The sequence below is a fragment of the Carassius carassius genome, chromosome 31, assembly GCF_963082965.1.
Source record: "Carassius carassius chromosome 31, fCarCar2.1, whole genome shotgun sequence".
In the NCBI taxonomy this organism is placed as follows: Eukaryota; Metazoa; Chordata; class Actinopteri; order Cypriniformes; family Cyprinidae; genus Carassius; species Carassius carassius.
In genome coordinates, this window is record NC_081785.1 from 2,726,546 (window position 1) to 2,747,563 (window position 21,018).

General features: G+C 35.1%; 1 protein-coding gene across 2 annotated transcripts in view; it reads left to right on the plus strand.

Annotated features, from left to right (window-relative positions):
• LOC132111333 (A-kinase anchor protein 6-like) overlaps window positions 1–21,018 on the plus strand; it is a 117,218-nt gene that overhangs the window by 37,677 nt on the left and 58,523 nt on the right. For both annotated transcript variants that reach the window (XM_059518540.1, XM_059518542.1), the window contains exon 7: window positions 2,842–3,014. In XM_059518540.1, coding sequence (XP_059374523.1) covers window positions 2,842–3,014 — 173 coding nt within the window. The remainder of the gene's footprint in view (window positions 1–2,841; window positions 3,015–21,018) is intronic.

Sequence of the window (21,018 nt, forward strand, 5' to 3'; positions counted from 1 at the left end):
CACCCACTTAAGCCCTACAGTGTGATGCTCCTGCCGTCCAGCCGTCCCGTCCCACACACACACGTACCCCTACAGTTGTTTTTAATGAGCCTTTAATGTGCTGTGATTTAACCATTTATCACGACTCACCCTTAATGATCCAACAGACGCATTTCACTTTCTTCTTTCCCTCTTAAACTCAAACACATCACTTATAATAATGCTCATGGCATTATCATAATCACCACCATCATCATCTAAATCATTAAAACCAACCTCTGGTAAAAAATAAAATATTGAACAAGTTAAATGATAATATCTTCCTCTACGCTCGCTAATCAACAGATGGGAAAAAAACAAGGCGTTTGATTTTCTCTCTTCTTCATGGACCCAAGCTGGACCGCATGTGTGTTTTTGCATCTGATGAGGACTCGAGCATTCGGTTAATCCCTCTGTATTATGGGATGCTTCTATATTCAAAACCCATCATGTGTCCGCTGCGTCTCAACCGGCCACAATCAGCATCTCTGTCTGCAAATCCTATTTGTTCAAAGTAATTAAAAAGCATAAAGTAGGATAAATAAGCTCGAGGCAGAAGTGGGGCTTCTGGAGTGTGACCCCACATTGTGCCTGGATCAGGCCTCTCGTGGCAGCCGAATGTGTTCTGTGATGGAAGCTGTGGCGTGTACTTATTAAGTCATTTTAAGGCACAACAGGGAGTTAATTAATGAATAATGAATTAATAGTTTACATTTTCTTCAGTACTAATATATATATATATATATATATATATATATATATATTCACACAGTACAGACCAAAAGTTTGGAAACATTACTATTTTTAATGTTTTTGAAAGAAGTTTCTTCTGCTCATCAAGCCTGCATTTATTTGATCAAAAATACAGAAAAAATTTACTATTGTGATATATTATTACAATTTTTAATTGTTTTTACATTTATTATACTTTAAATCATCATTTATTTCTGTGATGCAAAGCTGAATTTTTAGGATCGTTATCACATGATCCTTTAGAAATCATTCTAATATGATGATTCATTATCAAAGTTGGAAACAGTTCTGCTGCTTAATATTTTTTCAGAACATGTGATACTTTTTTTAGAATACTTTGATGAATAAAAAGTAAAAAAAAAAAAAATATATATATACATATATATATATATATATATATATATATATATATATATATATATATATGTATATATATATTTTTTTTTTTTTTACTATATATATATATATATATTTTGTAATAACAATATACACTACTGATCAGTAATTTGGGGTCAGTAATTTTTTTTTTTCTTTTTTTTTTTTTAAATAAAATCAATACTTTTATTCAGCAAGGATGTGTTAAATTGATAAAAAGTGATAGTAAAGAAAATATATTATTAGAATATATATTATTAGAATTTTTTTTTTAATTTTGAATAAATGCAGTTCTTTTTAACCTTTTATTCATCAAATATATTAGACAGCAGAACTGTTTCCAACACTCATAATAAATCAGAATATTAGAATGATTTCTAAATGATCATGTGATAGACTGGATGTTACATGTGACACTGAAGGCTGGAGTAATGATGCTGAAAATTCAGCTAAGCATCACAGGAATAAATTATTATTTTTAAAGTATATTCAAATAGAAAACTATTATTTTAAATTGTAATAATATTTCACAATATTAATGTTTTTTTTCTGTATTTTTGATCAAATAAATGCAGGCTTGATGAGCAGAAGAAACTTCTTTCAAAAACATTAAAAATAGTAATGTTTCCAAACTTTTGGTCTGTACTGTATATATATATATATATATATATATATATATATATATATATATATATCACATTGCGGGATATGCTTTTCCATGCAGTCTACTGTACTTTGGTCATAAAAATAACTGCATAAAGAAAATTTGCATACTTTGCACAATATATATACTACTTTTCTTTCAGAAATGGTAAGTAGCATGAACATACATAATGTGTACGGCGTAATAAAGTGTATGTAATGAGGATCTGTGTTTATTTACATGCTGTTTACTGGTTTTCATGCTTGTAATGTATATTACAAATGCTTTTATCTATTTTACTGCTGTTTGTATACTTTTTATTTGAATTTAGTGGATGCCTAAACAAAGTAACTAGTACATCTGGTTTTAATAACAGGCCTTTTTTCAGGTTTAAACCTAGAATTTTTGGGATTACAGACATTTAAACACTGTTACTGTTATGTATGCATTAGTATTACACAGTTTATTTTTACCATCATCGATGATCATTTAGTATCACTAGTTTTTTATTAATATTTTCAATTAATTTTTTTTTTTTGTAATTTCCATTTCCATTTCAAATTTAGTTTATTAATTTTGTAGTTTTTTTTATATGTATATATAGTTTTTAATATATATTTATTTATTTTAGTTTTAGTTATTTTAGTGCTTCAAGAAATGCTGCCAACTAGCTGAAATATAAAGTTTAAGTTTGTAATATTTTTTTCAGTCAACATTTATTCTATTTCAAGCAATGAAAATGAATATACACAATATGTAAAATGTATAATCAAGATTTTAGTTTATTTGCATATTATCTACTAGTTTTCATGGTACTATTTATTACTGATGCTTTTTTATGTTTAGTGCCATTTCTTTTAGTTAATAGTTTTCATTTGTGTTTAGCTGATGCTTAAATAAAGTAAGTAGTAAATTTTGTTAAAGGAACAGGTCTTTGGTTAAGTTCACAGTCACCTCTTTTTCAGGTTTTTGGATTACAGAACTTGAACCGCTACGTCGCTTCATTTGTGCCGTGTGTTAGTGTTACCGTGTGTCTTTCTGTGTGCACACAGGACTGTGGGACATGCTCCACATGATATCTCACCAGTGGCAAGAGCTGCAGAGACAGATCCGCCGTCAGCACAACTGGATGCTGCGCACGCTGGACGCCATCAAAACCCACATCCTGTCCAGCGAGAGGGACGAGGAGGAGCGGGAAATACACAGTCATCCCGGCAGCCCCAAGGTACAGTGACACATTGAGCCTGTTAGTGCCCTGAATGGTTCCATCTGTCCGCGTCTCTTAGTTCCTCTCTGGTAGCCCACGGACATGCTCTGCTCGATTAGCAAAATAAACAAACAGGGCGGAGGAGCGCCGCAGATTTCCATAAAAAACGCCTCCAGGAAAGGCTCTTCAGTGAGACATTCCTCTCAGGGAGGAAACGGGCAGGGGACATGCCACTGACATGATGCGAATGAGAATTTTCTGTCCGTAAATGAGCATGAGACATTTGATAGGTAACACACACACACGCATTCAATTATGCTTTGGAGGCAATGCGCTCAATTTATACTTCGCACTTAATGTGTAATTGCAGACATAGTTATTTGGGAGACCAATTTCTCATTGTTTAATTGTCAATTGTGATTGGGTAATTGCGCTCCAATTAGGTGGCGTGTTTGTATGCCGGGCCTTGAGAGCGAGGCCTGGCAGCAACCGCGAGGCGTGTTTGTGCTTCTGCGACAACAGCAGCTTTAGGAACAGCAGGATCTCAGATGGATTTCCCCTGGGAGCCTCAGCATCGCCAGAGCGCAATCTCCTTTCTCCTCTCCTCCGTAATCTCTTCTGCTTCATCTGCAGAACACAGGAATGCCAGGGCCTCTCTCAGTCGCCTGATATTTTTCTCTCTTGCTATCTTTCTTCAGTCTTTTCCCCTGCTCCTATAGCTTCTCAAACATTCTGTTGTCATGTTTGGAATAGCATACTAACGTACTACTCTTACCTTTTTAGCAGTATGTAACATGCATAAAATACCCAGATAAACTGCATTTACCAAAATGTGCAGAATGAACCAGAAAAATTGGGTTAAATGCACAAAATAATATTTAGCAGTGTTCAAAATATTATAGCAATGTACTGCAGAACTACCTGCTGCTTTTGTAAAAATCTAAAATATAAAGAATTGAGGTCCTATTAGGTAATGCTAGTTAATGCATTAATTATCGCAATCTAATTTTTAAAATGTGAATCTTTATTAATCTTGTTAACATTAGCTAATAAAAATACAGCTGTTCATTGTAACAAATTTTTATTTTAATAATGTGTTGAAATTAACAATATCTAAGATTAATAAATGCTTTAGAAGTATTTCTCATTTTTAGTTCATTTTAACAAAATTAGTTAACTAATGTTAACTTATTGTAGCTTTATTGTTGCAAAAAAAATTAAAATGTAACATTTTACTTACTATTTTCTGCTTGCTACATACTGCAGAAAGATATTTATTGTGAAGTACCTTTTTAGACTGAAAAATAGAAACAATAATACAGTTTGTGACATTTAGTGCATTTATGCAACATTTTCACAATAGCTCACTACGTCAGTGAGTAGTGAAAAGTTAACATTGTTTGAAGCAACTGCATGCCATATCTGTAATTATCATGATTATCGTAATTATCATCTATATTTATTTATCATAAATATCATATATCATACCATATTTTTCGGACTATAAGTCGCACCTGAGTATAAGTTGCATTTGTCCAAAAATACGTCATGATGAAAAAAAAAAAAAAAAAAAAAACATATACTGTATAAGTCGCACTGGACTATAAGTCGCATTTATTTAGAACCAAGAACCAAGAGAAAACATTACCGTCTACAGCCGCAAGAGGGCGCTCTATGTTTTCAGTGGTAGGCTACAGGATCACTGAGCAGCATAGAGCGCCCTCTGGCGGCTGTAGACAGTAATGTTATCTCTTGGTTCATTTCTCCTGGTTCATGTCAAATTAATTTTGATAAATAAGTCGTACCTGACTATAAGTCGCAGCACCAGCCAAACTATGAAAAAAAGTGTGACTTATAGTCCGGAAAATACGGTAATTGTAATTGCGATTTAAATATGTTTAATTGTCAAGTCCTATTTAGTAGTTCATTACATGCATACAGAACACTTGCATACCACATATTACTTTCTTTCAGAAACAGTAGGTGGTATGCAGTGTTTCCCTTACATTGATTTATTCGTGGTGGCCGGCCACAATATCAGCAGTGATTAGATAGATTTTCCAAAATGCTTTCACTTCGTTTAATAAGCATGAGCTCAGCATGTTTCAAACTCAAAATGCGGCGCATGTGTATTTATATAAACGTATATTTGAAGGAAGCTTACTGTCTTTAGAAAAGTCTTGATGTCATTTTCATTCAGTATTTCCTATCTAGCTTTTCCTAAACACAGAAGTAAGTCTATGGGTAAGACTTCCGTTTCATTAGTCGCTTTAGGTAAATTATGAGGAGAATAACAACGTGCAGTTAACGGTAAAATGGTTTGCACTACAAACCAGTGTGCTCTTAATTAAGATAATACATTAAAATAATATTATAAGACACACCAACTTTAAATATCAAGCAGGAAAACAAACTGTTTTGTTAGCTGGACAGAATGTACACAGGTGAGACTGGAAGCCAGATCCATATAGAATTTACAAATTGCCGAGTCCATTTTTATGACAAAAAAAGGTGGATAATGCCTGATAAAGCAGCGTTTATGAGCACAACGCTGCTTTGTGTGCTGCTGTTCCCAGAGAAACCACTATTTCTGCTGCTTCTAAAGCGCCTCCTGCTGGCGGAGAATGATTGTGCATTTTCAATAAGCCCATTTTCTGTTTTATATATAGCCTTTACTTTTCCCGGGGGAAGTGCCAGCACACATAGAGTGTAAGTCTGTGGGAAACACTGGTGTGGTATTCTGAACATAACTAAAGTGAACAAAGACCTACTTATTTCCAGTTTGTGGGCACCGACAAATAATCAGAGTGCTTTTAAATTGTTTTGTTGTAATTAGAAATCACCACAATCAGTGTGATCAGTCAGCGTTGACAGCCATTAGCCGGTTGGTTACAACAAATTAAGAGAGAGAGGGGTGAGTGATTCATTATCTGAGAGCTGTTAATGATGATCGGATGCATCGACTAATTAGACAGGCCAGAGGATAGCGGGAAGGTCACACAAGGAGCCACAAATCTCTCTCTGTCGAGGGCAGGGGTTGTTGATATTGGTCTATGTGGTACCTTGAGCCTGTTTCACACCGTATGTGTGGTGTAGGAGTTACTGGTGTTGATTTCAGCATGGCTAACATGCAGTTTATTTGATACTGTCTATTATGGAATTTTTGCATACACTACCACTTGTTTGGGGTAAGTAAGATTATTATTATTTTTTTAAAGAAATAAATGCTTTTAAGCAAAGATGCATTCAATTGATCAAAAGTGACATAAGTTTGTAATGTTACAATATTTTTTTTACATTTTTTTTTTTCAAATTAGGGGTGGGAATCTTTAGTCACCTTACTATCCGATCCGATTCCAAGAACGATTCTTGATCTACTTTTTTCCCTTTATTAATTAATTAGTTTACTGACCCAATTCATAAATATAAATAAAAATAATTGTAATATTTATGTAATAATATAAAATATTATATATTTATTCTACGATCCTAAAAATTTTATTTTAGCCAGAATAATTTGTATAAAGTATGCTATTTTTCTTTTGTGAGTGCAATGTCTATAAAATGATTTTTAAAATCAATATCCAGTCATCACAAATGTTGATAGAAAGGTCAAGAAAATTGTCATGGAAATGTATTGATTAGAATATATTGCTTTGTAGACATTGTTGAAAATTATCCATAATATTCTTTCAAGCCTAAACCTTAATGTAAACTAAAGTTTACATTTATAAATCTGCATTTTCTTTTCCTATACTAACAAATTATAATTGCATTAGATGATAAAGTTTCTCTCTTTAACTTTACCGAAGGGTACAGTGTGCTTTGATGCAGGTCAAATACTCAAACAAATGCTTTAAAAATCCTGTCTCGGGTCACCACATGGCCCATAGATTCATCTTAATGGAGGTTCAGGGAATTCATATCACTTTCAGACCCACGTTTCACTGACTAAACAATATTTGGAAAGTGCTGTCAAGGCGCTCTTTTCAATGACAAGCCCCCCTCTTTGCTATTAATTCCTAATGCTTCTCCACAACAGGTGTCGTTTGCAGTCATTAATTTGCTTTGGTTAAAAAACGGCCCTCAAATGAGCAATGCACGCCGTCAGAGGAGTAATATATACCGCCTCGCCCAGACACTAAGTCTGTCCCTAGAATGCCATTAAGGTGTGTACAGAGCAGGCCGCGTCTCTCTTGACAGCCATAACGGTTTGTTATTATAGCTGCAAACATATGCTCGCACCTACGTCTTGCCGTCGCATTGTGCCATCTGAATTATTTTCTAAAGACCATAAAGTTTTAACATGGCTGGATGCTGGTCAAATGGCAATCCTGAGGGAATCCTGTCTAGTTTAGTTATTCGCCTCTAATTAAACTGTAGGGGTAACATCACACAGACTAAAGGCGGAAGGGAGGCAATCATTAACAGCATGAAGCACCAACAATCCACTCTCAATAACATGGTTCTTAGACGAGAAAATTGTCACGCTTAAATCCGCCTGCTAGATGGAGACTTTCTTTTGTATCTGCACCACCGTATACCGCAGTGAGGTACATGTGACTTTGTGTAAATCGGTTAAATGTCACAAGACACGAGGAGAGGATAGACGGGAGGCGGATTTCATATGTCCTACATATGTGCAGGGATTCATGGGTAATATTTGATATGTTGACCAGGTGTACGTGGTGAAGAGTTCATTTGTGGTGTCACATCCACTGTGGGATTTCTCTGATCTCATGTCAGGCTGTGACACGCGTTCGGTCTTTTCTTAGGGAGATTTATCCAGCTATAGAAAGGGATTCTGTACATTCGCTGCCTTACTATTACTCGTTCTTATTTGGGAATGAAATATGTGAGCTCTAAACCCTGCTTTACCAGTATAGACACCTGGCATTCGGTTATTTCGATTATACAGACTGTCAAAGAGCAGTGGGATTGTGAATATAAATAAAAGCAGTGATGGTCTTGTTGTTAAATAACAGTGTGAAATGGCTTTTTTTGTTCATTGTAGTGCACAGCTAACTCTTTTAGAACATTTAAGCTGTGCTTTTAAGATTTTTTTAATTAATTTTTTTATACTTGAGTCAACTATAAAAACAAAATGAGACCCTTTTATATGGACTAAAAAGTGCAAAAGACTTGGCCAGGGATTTTACATTCATTGTACCAGGCTACAAAAGTGGACTCGGATTTCTTATTAATCTGTTTTACTTGTGGTACTTGTCAACCCATTTTTTTATTTTATTTTATTTTATTTTATTTTATTTTATTTTATTTACATATTGTGAATATGTTTTATTTTAATTTTTTGTGTTTTTTTGTAAGGCTTCGCAAATACATTGCATATATATATTTGTATTTTTAGATTTTAAAAATATATTTTAGCTTTCCCTTTTAGCTTTTTTTTTTTTTTTATTTTTTTTTTAAGTAAACTAATTCATTAGAGAACATTTATAATTCACATTGAAGCATTGAAAGACATTTAAACCCCCAAGCCCTCATTTACACTTAAAAAACGAAGGAAGATCTTTGTGAGTCTGTTTTTGGATAGTTTTAATAGTATGTTCCTCCTCTGGCTTGCTTTGTGTTCACAATGCACATTTGAAGCAGACTGAATTGACAGACTCTTGAGCTGATCTAAATTCGGTTTACTTTAAAGGGGTTTGAGTTCATTTGGAGTCTTGCGAAGCTCTCTCAGACACCTTAAACGAACCAAGTGTGAAAACAGCCTGAAAGTCCCTGCCCCTGATTAGACCATGTTATTTCTCACTAGCCAGTCTAATCCTGTAACTAAGCTTGTAAAAGTCGCCTTGGGGTTAACAACCGAGCTGCACTGCTCTAACATTTGCTTATATATTTTTAGGTCAGAATATCCACACACATCCCTTTTACCAGTTTATCGACTTATTGGGGACCTCCTCCACGGCCTGAAGAGTTTGCAGTATCTGCGTCCCTCTCGCAGTGGATGGGCAGAGTGCAGTCCCTGCCAGATGTCTGTGGCATATTCCTCCACTGTCATATGTATGTATGTATGTATAAGGCAGGCAGGACTCTTATCGGAGACTCCTTAGAGACAGCTTGTCTGCCCCGAGGCGGTTATTTCACCCCTTGCTCTTCGCTGAGCGCGGCACGCTGAGGAGGAGGAGGCGAGGGAGGGCCTGGGTTCTGTTCGCTGGCATATGTTAAAAGCAGCCATTCCACTCTACGCCACCCAGCCATGCATATGGAGCAGTCTTAGGTATATCAAAGTCACCATGCTTAAAAACTGACCCCGGGGTTATTGCTGGTGAAAAAGAAATTACAGGAGGTGGCTTGCGAAGTTTTGGAGGAGAGCGGCCCGAACACCTCTGTGTTATAAGCGCAGACTTTAAATGTAGGGTTCACTTCAAATGTGATGCTAGTTTGCAAACCAGGAATTTAAATTGGACTTCATAAGGTTTGATGTATATTTAGCCACAGTGTGACAGAGTTATGAGTTTGACATGCTGTAAAATGATTTTTTTTAGGGTGTAAGGGTAGTTTAGGTCTAGAAGTCTTGTTTAGTTTTTTGTCTTATAATATAACATAACATAATAATATAATAACAATCTGAGACTCGTGAGAGCTTGTTTAACAGAACTTCTTTTAATTCTGTAATACTTAATATTCATCCAACCCCTTCAGAAAAAAAAAATGAAATGAAAAATAATCAAGGACCCAAATAGGTAGTCATTTATTCCAGGTCTCTCTGCTTATATTAGCATGCAAGAGCATTCGAGCCGTAATTCATAAAGTGACTTAAAATTGACATACAGTACCTCTTTAAGTGTTTTTTTCTCTCTCTTTCTTTTGCCAGCGGCACTTTGACAATTGAAATGAATGTTTTATGAAAAAATTAATAGCGCCTGGTTTTTGCAGACAGTTTCAAATATTTAATCACACAAACGATATGAATTAATATGCAGACAAGGTTTAATTCATATTAATTTTTTCTTCCAAATGAGATGTATGAGCAACGTGTTTTGCAATGAATATTGGTAGCGTGACTTGAATAAGTGGCTGTGTGAAATGTGCACCTCATAACTGCCTTTGTTGCTGTTTGTCTTCTACGTCCATCTTTTCCTGTCTTTTTACAGTCGTCCTAATTTCAGAATTCATTAGTAGATGCACTGGAATCTTGTAATTTCTATTTTTATGGAGGATGCATGGAGACGTGAGGATTTTTCAATCAGCCTTATACATGTATGAAGTCGAAAACCTCATGCCCATACTGAAACACTCCTCTAGTCTGACTTAATTTGGTTTCTTTTTTCAGTCCTTGTCCTTTGGCTATATATCGTGCCTGAAAAAGTCTGGAATATAAACCAGATTGTATTATTTTTTCATTTGTATTCTGCATTCGGCACTTGGCAATCGGATCAAAGATTACCCAACTTGCTTGCAAAATGAAGCATCAAGGATCACTTTGGGCTATAATTATTGGAATCGGGCAGTTTTTTCTGAAGAAGGCACAGTGCAGAGGGATGGGACGCGCTGTCTTTTCCTGAGCAATCTGGACGGCACGACTCTAGATGTTTAGTCATCTCTGTTAATTAGAATTAGATTAAGACTGATCTGATAAATGTGCTGTGATATTTTGATGTCGCTCTTGAAATGCATTTTTCCTCTTAAAAAAATAAAGGTTTCAGTAGGGAGTTCTCAGTTATGCCTACTGTAAAAAATCTGAAATTTGATGATGATTTGAATTTGAATAAAAAATATGGTAGCAACATTTTAGGTTTTACAGATTTAACCTAAATTTAAAGTAAAGACCCGTATATCATAAATTGAAATAATATTAATATTAACCTATGGAACTACTGATATCGGTTATGTACCTTGAAGAGTTCGTTCATCCAAAAATGTAAATTCTGTCATTAATTACTCACCCTCATGGCGTTCCAAACCTGTAAGATCTTCGTTTATCTTCGGAACACAAATTAAGATATTTTTAGAGCTTTCTGATCCTGCACATATGTTGGTTTTGTGTCATGCGGTCACACATGGTAACAGATGTGACACTAAAATAATGCAATAAACATTCATTTAACAACATTAGATGTAACATAAAATGTACATATCACATGTGCATAAGTGATTAAAAAAAAGTGATGTGTCACGCAGGGAATTCTGGAATGTCAATCTACATTACTTGTTCTTTTTTTCCACTTCCAAAAAGTTAAATATAACAGTTTTATACTGTAAAATTACAGTAGCTCTATTACAAATTTTCACTGTATAGAGTTAGGACCAATTAACAGGTTTTTAACATAGCATTTTAACTTTTATTATTAAAATTATAATCATTTTATAGAACCAAATTTGGTTCCCAGAAGAATCTTTTTAGAACCTTTAAGAAATTTTTTAATTTAATTTCCGCTTGTGCAATAGAACAAGTGGTTGTTAAATGTTCTTCATGGAATCATCAATGCCAATAAAGAACCTTTATTTTTTTTAAAAGAGTGTACTTGGAACATCTTAGAGACTAGAGACTTGGAACATCATTTGTCATTCACCTGGTGAAAAATTTACGTTATTCATTTCTGTGCAACAAATGGTGCAGGACGGGATACTTGGTTATATTAAATATTTAGGGCCCTATTTTAACAATCTAAACACAAAGTGTAAAGCACACGGCACAGGTGCACTCAGGGCATGTCCAAATCCACTTTTGCTATTTTAACAACGGAAAAACGGTCCGTGTGTCCGGGCGCATTTTTGGAATGGGTTGTCCCTATTCTCTTAATGAGTATTGGGCGTAACGTTCAATACACCAATCAGAGTGTCATCTCCCATTCCCTTTAAGAGCGAGATGTGCTCGCACGGATTGCTATTTACATGGCGGAATTTGTTTGCGGAAAAGCTGAACACTTCTCAAGTGAAGAAACCAATCTGTTCGTGCGCGAAGTTAAAGTGCGCGAGCAGATCATTGACGGGACAAGAAGGAATCCACCAAAGCTCTGCGCGATGAGTCAGTTAATATATATATGTGTGTGTATTGGCATGATTGTTTAATTAATTCGCCAATATCATTCATCATTATAATTAGTAATAGTCTGAATTGCGAAAAAATTTGAACAGCGCCGGACTGAAACTAGCAAACACACACTAGCAAAAACACATTGCGCCAGGCGTATTATAGGGCCCCTAGAATGACTAATTACTAATTATAAGAATATACTGTAATAATTCATTTGTCACTTTGTACAGATTTCTACTTGTTTTTAATTGTCTAGTTTGCTCACAGTCAGATCTCTATGGGACTGTGAGTCTCACTGTATCTAAAACGAGCTTGATTTGGATTTGCAGACATCGACTTAGGAATATGTTGGAAAAATGGACAATTGCATGGCTATTTATTCTCAGTTCTATCATTTTCTCTCTCTCTCACTCTCTCTCTCTCTCTCTCTCTCTCTCTATCTCTCTCAGAAGTGAGCACTTAGCCTTCAGTCACTGCAGAATAATTGTCAATGAATATTTAACAAGCTTTCAGTAGGACGGATAGACATCTGAGAGGCATCAACGCACTTGCTGTATCATTAATATTGGAAATGCTATAGACACACTGTAGTCAGTGGACCAGAGTGCATTCTGGATTAGCAACTGAAAATGATACAAATGTGAATAAACCAACTCCACCACAAACCCAGCATCTGCCGCTTCCTGCAGCTCTGCAGAAAACAAGTTGGATTTGTTTTTCGTAATTTGAACAGAGTGAACCTCAGAAGAGCAGAAGAGTCAAGAACATGTCCAGGCCACATTTCATCCTAAAACTAAAAGATAAGGAAAGTGATGGTTGTATCCTTTACACAAAATGTAATTTATTTTCTTTCAATTTTGAGATGAAAAGGCTTTGAAATATAAGTAAATTCCTAAATATAAATATACATTTATTTTCTTTTGTTTTTTGGATGTTAATAGTCCTAAAAGTATGGTCTTAAAAATAAGCAATTTTAATGATTAGGATATTTGTTTATATTTCTATATTTTTAAATATTTTGTTTTTAATTCCAAAACTAAAAAGAAAGCCTCATTTCCTCATCAAAAAAATATTTTATTTATTCTTTTGATTTTTGGGGTGAAAATGATCCTAAATATTTAGATGTGCCAAATAATATTTATTTTCATTTCATTATTTTTTGCATTTTAAGTGATTTTTTTTATTTAGGTCTGAAATGGTATTATAAATATGAGTGAAATGTTTATACAAAAAATGTAATCTAGGTCCATTTTCACCCCAGAATAAAATCAAAATAAGCTTCATTTTTTTTTTAATGCAAAATATAATTTGTGAGCTGGACATATTTTTTTTAAGATCACCCCACAGAGATTTGATGACTTTAATATTAGATTTTCATTTCTCAATGATGCATTCAAAACCCTGTTTTTATTTGACATTTTCTGTCTTTCTCTCTGTCTCAGTCAGTAATGCTTATGGCCGATCTGGTAAACATAAACCTGTCAGCCATGCACTGAAATACGGTGTGGCAAAATTTCCTTATCACCAGCGCACATTTAAGCATGCCTCTCAGGTGAGATGCACAAAAACACATCCCATCATTTTCTCAGAGTCCTCGATGAATGTCAGAAAAACTTCATGTTCTCCACTCTCTCCCTCCCCTGTCTTGAAGTGATATAAAATTCTAATGTCTGCCCTCTGGATCTCTTTCTCCTGAAATCTGGCCAAAGCAGTGAAGGAATGCGAGCTCGCTGACATGCATGAGAAGGGAAACAGGAAGATGAGGTGCAGGCAGGAATCCTCACTCATGAAATATATTCCAGCGATGGGGATAAAAGAAAGAAGACATAAAATGCAAGAGCTTTACTTCGGTGTTTGTATGTATATTTTATAGTTGTAGCACACAGCTACAAGCACTTTGTTCTGTGCATTTGGATGCATTGATGAGCCATAATGATTCCCCTCAGCTTTTACGACTGGCTGTGACAGATGCTCAGGCTTGTAAAATGTTATATTATCCAGAATGAGGATTGGTGCTTATAGACTTTAAAAATAAAGGTTCTTCAATGGTTCTTTGGTTCAGCATAGAACCTTCTATTTATCAAGAACCATTTTCACTCCCTTTTAGATCAGAAATGATCTTGGCGTCACTCTAAAGAGCCAAAAAAATCTGAGTTGAAAAAGTACAAAGAACATAGTTTTTTTTTTCTCTAGGTCTTTTATATTTTATACTGCTTTGCTTCATAGTGAATTGATCGTTTCAATAATGTTTAGATTTTCTACTGGAAACAACTCTTCTGATTAAAATGGGCTTTTTTTGCTGTATTGCTTCTGTTGAGATTGTTTCAGCACAAAAACTTGCCATTGAAAAATGTGATGTCGCAAACAGGGACACATATAAATCTTCATCATTTTTGACCTTAGGTCAAAAGTGTCACATTCGGACTGAAACATACTGCTTCTTCTTGATGTGTAATGCAGGTTTCATGCGGCCTTGGTTCAAAACGGTCCATGAGTTAAAGACTGACAGATTGATTGAAAAGTGTGTGTTTACACTTGTACTGTATGCTTAAAGTTTCAAGTATCAAAATGCAAAGGTTTGAGGTTTCATTAAGGCTTAAAATCCTAAAAAAAAAAAAAAAATCGATTTAGTCGTCTTATTACTTTTGATAGTTTTGCACAATTTTGAGAATCACTTTTGTCAATTATAATTATAAAACACAATTATTAAACACTTTTTGTTTTTCACAAAAATTTTCACAAAATTTACATGTTATCTCCTTTGACCTGCATTTTTAATTCTGCCTGGGAATGTTTTTGCCATTCCCAATCATTATTTTGCACTTTTTATTAATAAAAAATTTGGTATTCCCATTAAGTAGACCACGAAAGAGAAAATAGTCACTTTTTTGTGATGCTGGAAATGCAAATGCATTGCATTGTGGGGTACAGTTTTGCATGCTTGCATTAAAATCATTGCATACTTTCCGCACTGATCTCGAGCAAATACAGTTTGTGAAGTATTTTTGTGGCCATGTGCTGTTTCTAGGATATCATAAATTTGTTTTCTGCATCATATTACTTTTATATTTGAGATGAATCAGGGCACTAGTTGTTGGATGTGATGAACAAAACATGACGGGAGCACACTGACCGCTAGAAAATAAAATTTACTTCAGATCTTTTATTAAACAAAAGGTTTTTTTTAAATGATGCTCAAAATTGTGCAATACAATCCAGAGTAACAATGACATAAGGTCAAAATTATGTTTCAAAAGTGTTGAATGCATTAAATTTTGTTCGTTTATATAAAACTGCCTCACAGATAATAACTGGGACATTTTCACTCATCAGAAATGCAAGCTTATCATTTCCAAGTCGGATCCTATTCCGTTGTTTCCTCTTTCTTTTCCGAACCAGATGAAATCCATTACTGCATTGTGGCAGTTACAAATGCTGGGCTTTCTCCAAACACAGAGTGGCTTGTCTGCAGGATTACTTTTGATTTATGCTCCAGCTGTGATATTGTAACTCTGTGCTATAGTGTCCTTGGACATAAATGTAAGTAAACACCGGGAAGGGCTTGGTGAAGGCCTGTGCATCAGAGCTGCTCCGTACCTTTATTTTAAACCGTGCTGCGGTGCAGGCTGTCCCCCGGGAATTCTGTTGCTGATGTGTGTGTCGGAATTCTGTGATCTTCCAGAGCCGAGGTTTCCAGGTTTCTCCCTCTGTTTCACAGCCGATAAGATGTAATAAGGCAGTGAATCACTAGGAGCAGGTTTGAATATGAGTATGTTTTTCATTTTTAATAAATTCTTTACATTTTGATGATAAAATGATAGTTAGGTGAAGACTATATGTGTGTATAAAAGTGGTGCTAGAAATTGTGCATTTCAGAATCAAACTCTGTCCACATTTGATCAGGAATCATAATCAATACTAGCATCAGGGATTTGTTTGAATCTGCAATATTAAGCGATTTAGTGATTCTTATGTAGATAGTTATTTTAGTGTACTTCTTGTCTCCCCTTTCCAATCAGACAGATGATTTTGTAATTGCTCTGCCCGGCAGGTTGCATGTACACTAGCTGGGCTGATAAACACATATCACATGTGACAGTGTGCCCGTGTGATAGAGAGAGATCTCCTGTGGAGTGAGTCAGGGTGCTGCAGACTGGGAGCTCATTTCTGGGCTTTGATTACAGGTTTTTGCAGGAACTTACAGAATATAAGTGCAAGTCGTGTGCAAGATTTTTGTGCAAGTTATGAAATTGTTTTCAGGATTGTTTGTTAAAAAGAAAGTTAATTATTCATATTTTGGACCATTCTAAATTTATTTACTGTCATAAATTTTACATGAGCTTGGATTACTAGCTCGATGCATAGTGTATGCTTATTCTTTTTTTTATAGTGTGAGAAATAGTATGCAGTCAGTGAGTTATGCACAGCTGTGATTATTTTTTGATGAAATAATAGTGATGTTTTTGTTCTTCAGAAAGGAAATGGAGTATTAAAATACAAATTCAGGAAAAAATACAAAATATTCCATGCTTTGTAGTAGGTTATCTAGGGTTTGGCACTCCAATTCATTGCCATTCATGATAGTCTCACTAGTTGTCTGGTTCCACAGTCACTTTTCTGTCTTTGTAACTCTTTTACAGTCTCTTTCTTTCCTCTTTTCCTCTGTTGTCAGCTTTCTACATCTGTTTATGCATACAGCATCCACCAAATGCATGCATACAGCATCCACAAAAACACTTTCTATCTATCACACAGTTGACTTTAAATTGCAACCAAAACATTGATTACTGCTAATTTCCCCCCAACTTGTTAGCATTTTCATGCTACCCATGAAGTAAACAGGTGAGCATGTCTAATCTGTCTTGTTTTCATATTTCATATAGGAGAGTTGTGGTCCGAAAGCTAATTTGATTCTTTGTTAGAACAATAGAAATATTAAGATTTTGTCATTGGTTAACTGTATTTGTATTATTTTATAAAATACTATATATATATATATATATATATATATATATATAATTTATTGTTTTATTGTATTTATAGCTAATTTTCTCATTTTTATTTAGTTTGTTGATGCACTACATAACTAAAACTTAAATAAAAATGTATGAAAACTATAAAGACATATTTTAAAAAATAAAATTTAATGGACAAAAAAACAAAAAAAATATATAATGAAAACAGAAGATATAAAAAAAGTTATTGAAAATATTAATAAAACATTGTATCTCAATTATATTAAAATAACCAAGTATTCAAGCATGAATATTATTAAATAAAAAATTATAAGTCATATAGGTTTGAAACAACATAATTTCTAGGCAAATTATTCCTTGCATCTTTTGAAATCATAGATCATGTCAAATCATTTTTGTTCAAACATCAAAACTCTCACTTGTCCTGATGATTTGATCCTATTACCCATAAGTCCCGGCGTCCTTGTACTGCATTAGCAGACACTGCTAAAGACTTGAGGTGTCAGGGCACCATTATAAAATATATATATATATATAGTTTTTATGAACCTCTTCAACAAATCATATTTGATTTCATGCATAATTAGTTTGTCCATCAGCAGCCGAGGGGACCCTGTAGCGGCAGTATCTGCAATATCTTTGAGCTCTGATGACAGAGGCTTCGGGACAACAGCCAAAATGCATTAGAACAGTAGCACGGTTCCGCCCCATCGCTCCGGATGAACTAGAACTCATTTCATGTGACTGGTGTTTGTAACTACGCTCTTTTTACCTCGCGCGCAGCGGGACGAACATCTCAACACTCACTGGCAGCCTCCAGTATTTGATAGACACTCTACCCTTCGTATTAAACTGGAAGATTTAATTATATTTTGAAATAATATTTTAATTAAATATTAAGGTAAGCGAAAATGGATTTCAAAATAAATACATCAAACATCAAAAAAGTGAAGGCTCTTTTTTTCTGCTTGGCGAGCAGTAAAGGAAAGAAGCCTTATTCAAGTCTCTGAGAGATTCGATCTAATTTAATTCTCTCTCCTCGCTAAATAAACAGTTCTCCAACCTTTTTTTCATCTGGGGGGAGAAGAGATGATTGGGGTAATCAATATTTCTAGCATTTTAATTAAAACCGTTAGTGGAATAAATCCATTTAATTATCAGTTAATGAAATACAAGGTCATCTACCTGACAGCAACTTTGAAGTTGGCTTACTGGTTGGAAAGAGAAGGCTGGTGAGGTGTCAGAGTCATTTAGCAGCTGCCAGAACTCAACCTCAGATTCTCCCCACTGTATTAACCCCTCTGTGTCCGTCAGCACGCTGCTTGACTCGTACCTTCTGCTCCACCCTCATGAAAAACAATGAAAATCGGGGTTAGCAGAGCATGCCGGGTTTACTGGTGCACGGTGGACATGTCCGTGGTGTGTGTGTGTGTGTGTGTGCAATCAAGCAAGTAATCAAATACAAAATAAAAGTTTGTGTTTACATAATATAATACACACACATACATGTATATTTAAGAAAAATGTCATATTTATATATAAAATATTTTTTTTATGGCTGCCCCCGAATAGTCGACTAACCATTAGTCGACCAGAAGAGGCTCGGTCGACCAACATTTTATTAGTCGCTTATTCGCAGAAAAGATAAATAAATAAATATCCACAGGTGAAGTCATGCAGTCTGTGACTAACATATCATAACTGCTGGTGTATGTGGTTTTATAGGCTAGTTACATCGGGGAGGACATCCAAACGCTCGCCTATCATTCATCGACCTCAAATATGGCTTATCATCTGAAAAATATTAGCAACTTAACATGGCCACTCAAATGAATGTTAACCCAGATAAATGTGCACTGTTTAAGTGTGTGTGAGGAGTGTGGAAGCTGAACAGTAGTGTTTCACTGCAGGACAGATGAAGGCACAGGTATGCTCCCTTGCTCTTAAAATACTGAAAACTGATAAGAATACAGATAAGAATAATAAATCTTTCGAATCTGTAAAGACTCTACGTCTATTTGTGTGCACTCACAATAACACGTTTGCACTTTTGTAAAATAATGAAAGCAAAGAGGATGCGCTTTCTGCTGTCTGTCTCTGTGAACTTGAGCACGAAACTTAAGTTTATTTTAGCCTTACAGACATTAAAAATATATCTAGCGAAATGTGTACTTTCAAATGAACCAAATCAAATGGAAAACAAATATTCTCAGATTATGCAATCCGCGTGAGACATGCACACAGGCGCATCACTTCTGCAGAGATGACGAGTCAGTGTCACCGACTCCATCTCTTAAACCAAAAACAAAGAAAGCACTAGTTTATCAATTAATTATTAAAATGTTAATATATCCTCCTTACTGTTTTTCACTGACACATTCATAATCATTACATCTGCTGAAGCGCTGTGGCAAGCTTTCTGCCTGTACTTGAGCGCTAATTAGGCTAAGTAGGCAATTATAGGCTTGGTATTATGTTTTAGAAATAAATACAAAATAATAAAACTTTTCATATTTTATGTCAATATAATACTTGTTAATATCGGTATATGGATATATAGATTCTTTGGTATTTTTAGGAAGACTTTGTGGTTACTACTGTTAATTTTATGATAGTATAATTTGAGTAACGTGTAATTCTCTCTTTGAAAGTCAGAAATTTCCATCTATATCCCAAAAAAAAACGGCATCACTCAGGAAGATGTACATAGTTGATAGTATGCAGTGATAAACATAAGAGAAAGTTTCTACATTCCATGATGTTAATAAACAGTCCTCTCTGTTGATACAGTAGTTAAAGACTTCCAGAACAAATGTGTATATAGCATCATTTAACCTCTGAAATTTGGATTACAGGAAACGTCTTTGTTGAAAATCACTTGATAAGCTAACGATTCTCGATTGTGGTCATTTGGGGCACAATCGGCAATAAAACACTTTTATTTCTGCAAGTCAGAGACGTAAAGTAGACACTGAGCTGTAGCATGTTGTATGTCTGTCGAGCTGTAGCTTTAAAGGAGTGTGAATCGGTCACTGTGTGTGTGTGTGTGTGTGTGTGTATGTTTGGATGCAGAAGCTTTTAGCGTGTGGAGGCGGCACTGGGATTTGTGTGATGGAGTTTATTTCAGACCCAGTTCTCTGGGGCCGGAGGAACAATAGTCTCTCAGCAGTCCTTCCTTCACCATCTGGAACAAATACAACATATAATAAATAGAGATACAATGGGGCAGAGAAATGGAATTTAACTTGGCCCGCAGCACTTACCTGAAATGTGCATATAATGGTGTGGGGCATTTGTCATAACGAATGCTTTCTGGAGTTTTTGTCCTACTGTTAATGAAATAGTAAACTTGGCTCTGTACATTACGCTCAGCTTTATGCATCGATCTCTGCAATTGCTTTCTTTGTCTTATTACTAAAATCAATTTCCTTCTGTGATTGCCAAGAAGAGCATTTAAAAGCACTTACTTCATGTGATATTTTCTGACTCCGTTACCCGACTCTGTGGCTTTTATTGTTCGCGACAGTCGTTCCAACAACAAATGCCCTGCACATATGTCGTTATTGGAAAATGGCTGGCGAGTATTAGAATCAGTCTGCCAAGGACACTCAGTCGTACAGATGACAGATGTATTAAGACATTCTCAATCCCATTCTGATCAAAGTCTAATTGTTGGGTACTGACTTAATGGTGACGTTTGGAGTTGATTTTAACCACTGTGGCACAATGTGAAGCACAACATGTTCCTGGATCAACATGCCTTTTTGTTCATGGAACAACATTATGATCCAATCATAGTCTCATAGTCTATCATCAAGGTCCAGATCTAACTTTCTGCCAAAACTACCAATAGCTGGGTTTCCATCACCCTGCTTTTATGCACATTTTAAAATATCGCACCGGAATCGAGTGATGGAAATGCTGCATTTCGAATAAAAATGCGTTAATTCGCAAAAACGTTTTTACGCTCGCTTGAGGTGGTTTTTGACTTGTGCGAAAAAGGATTAATGCAAATAATGGGAGATGGAAGTGCATTTTGCAGAAG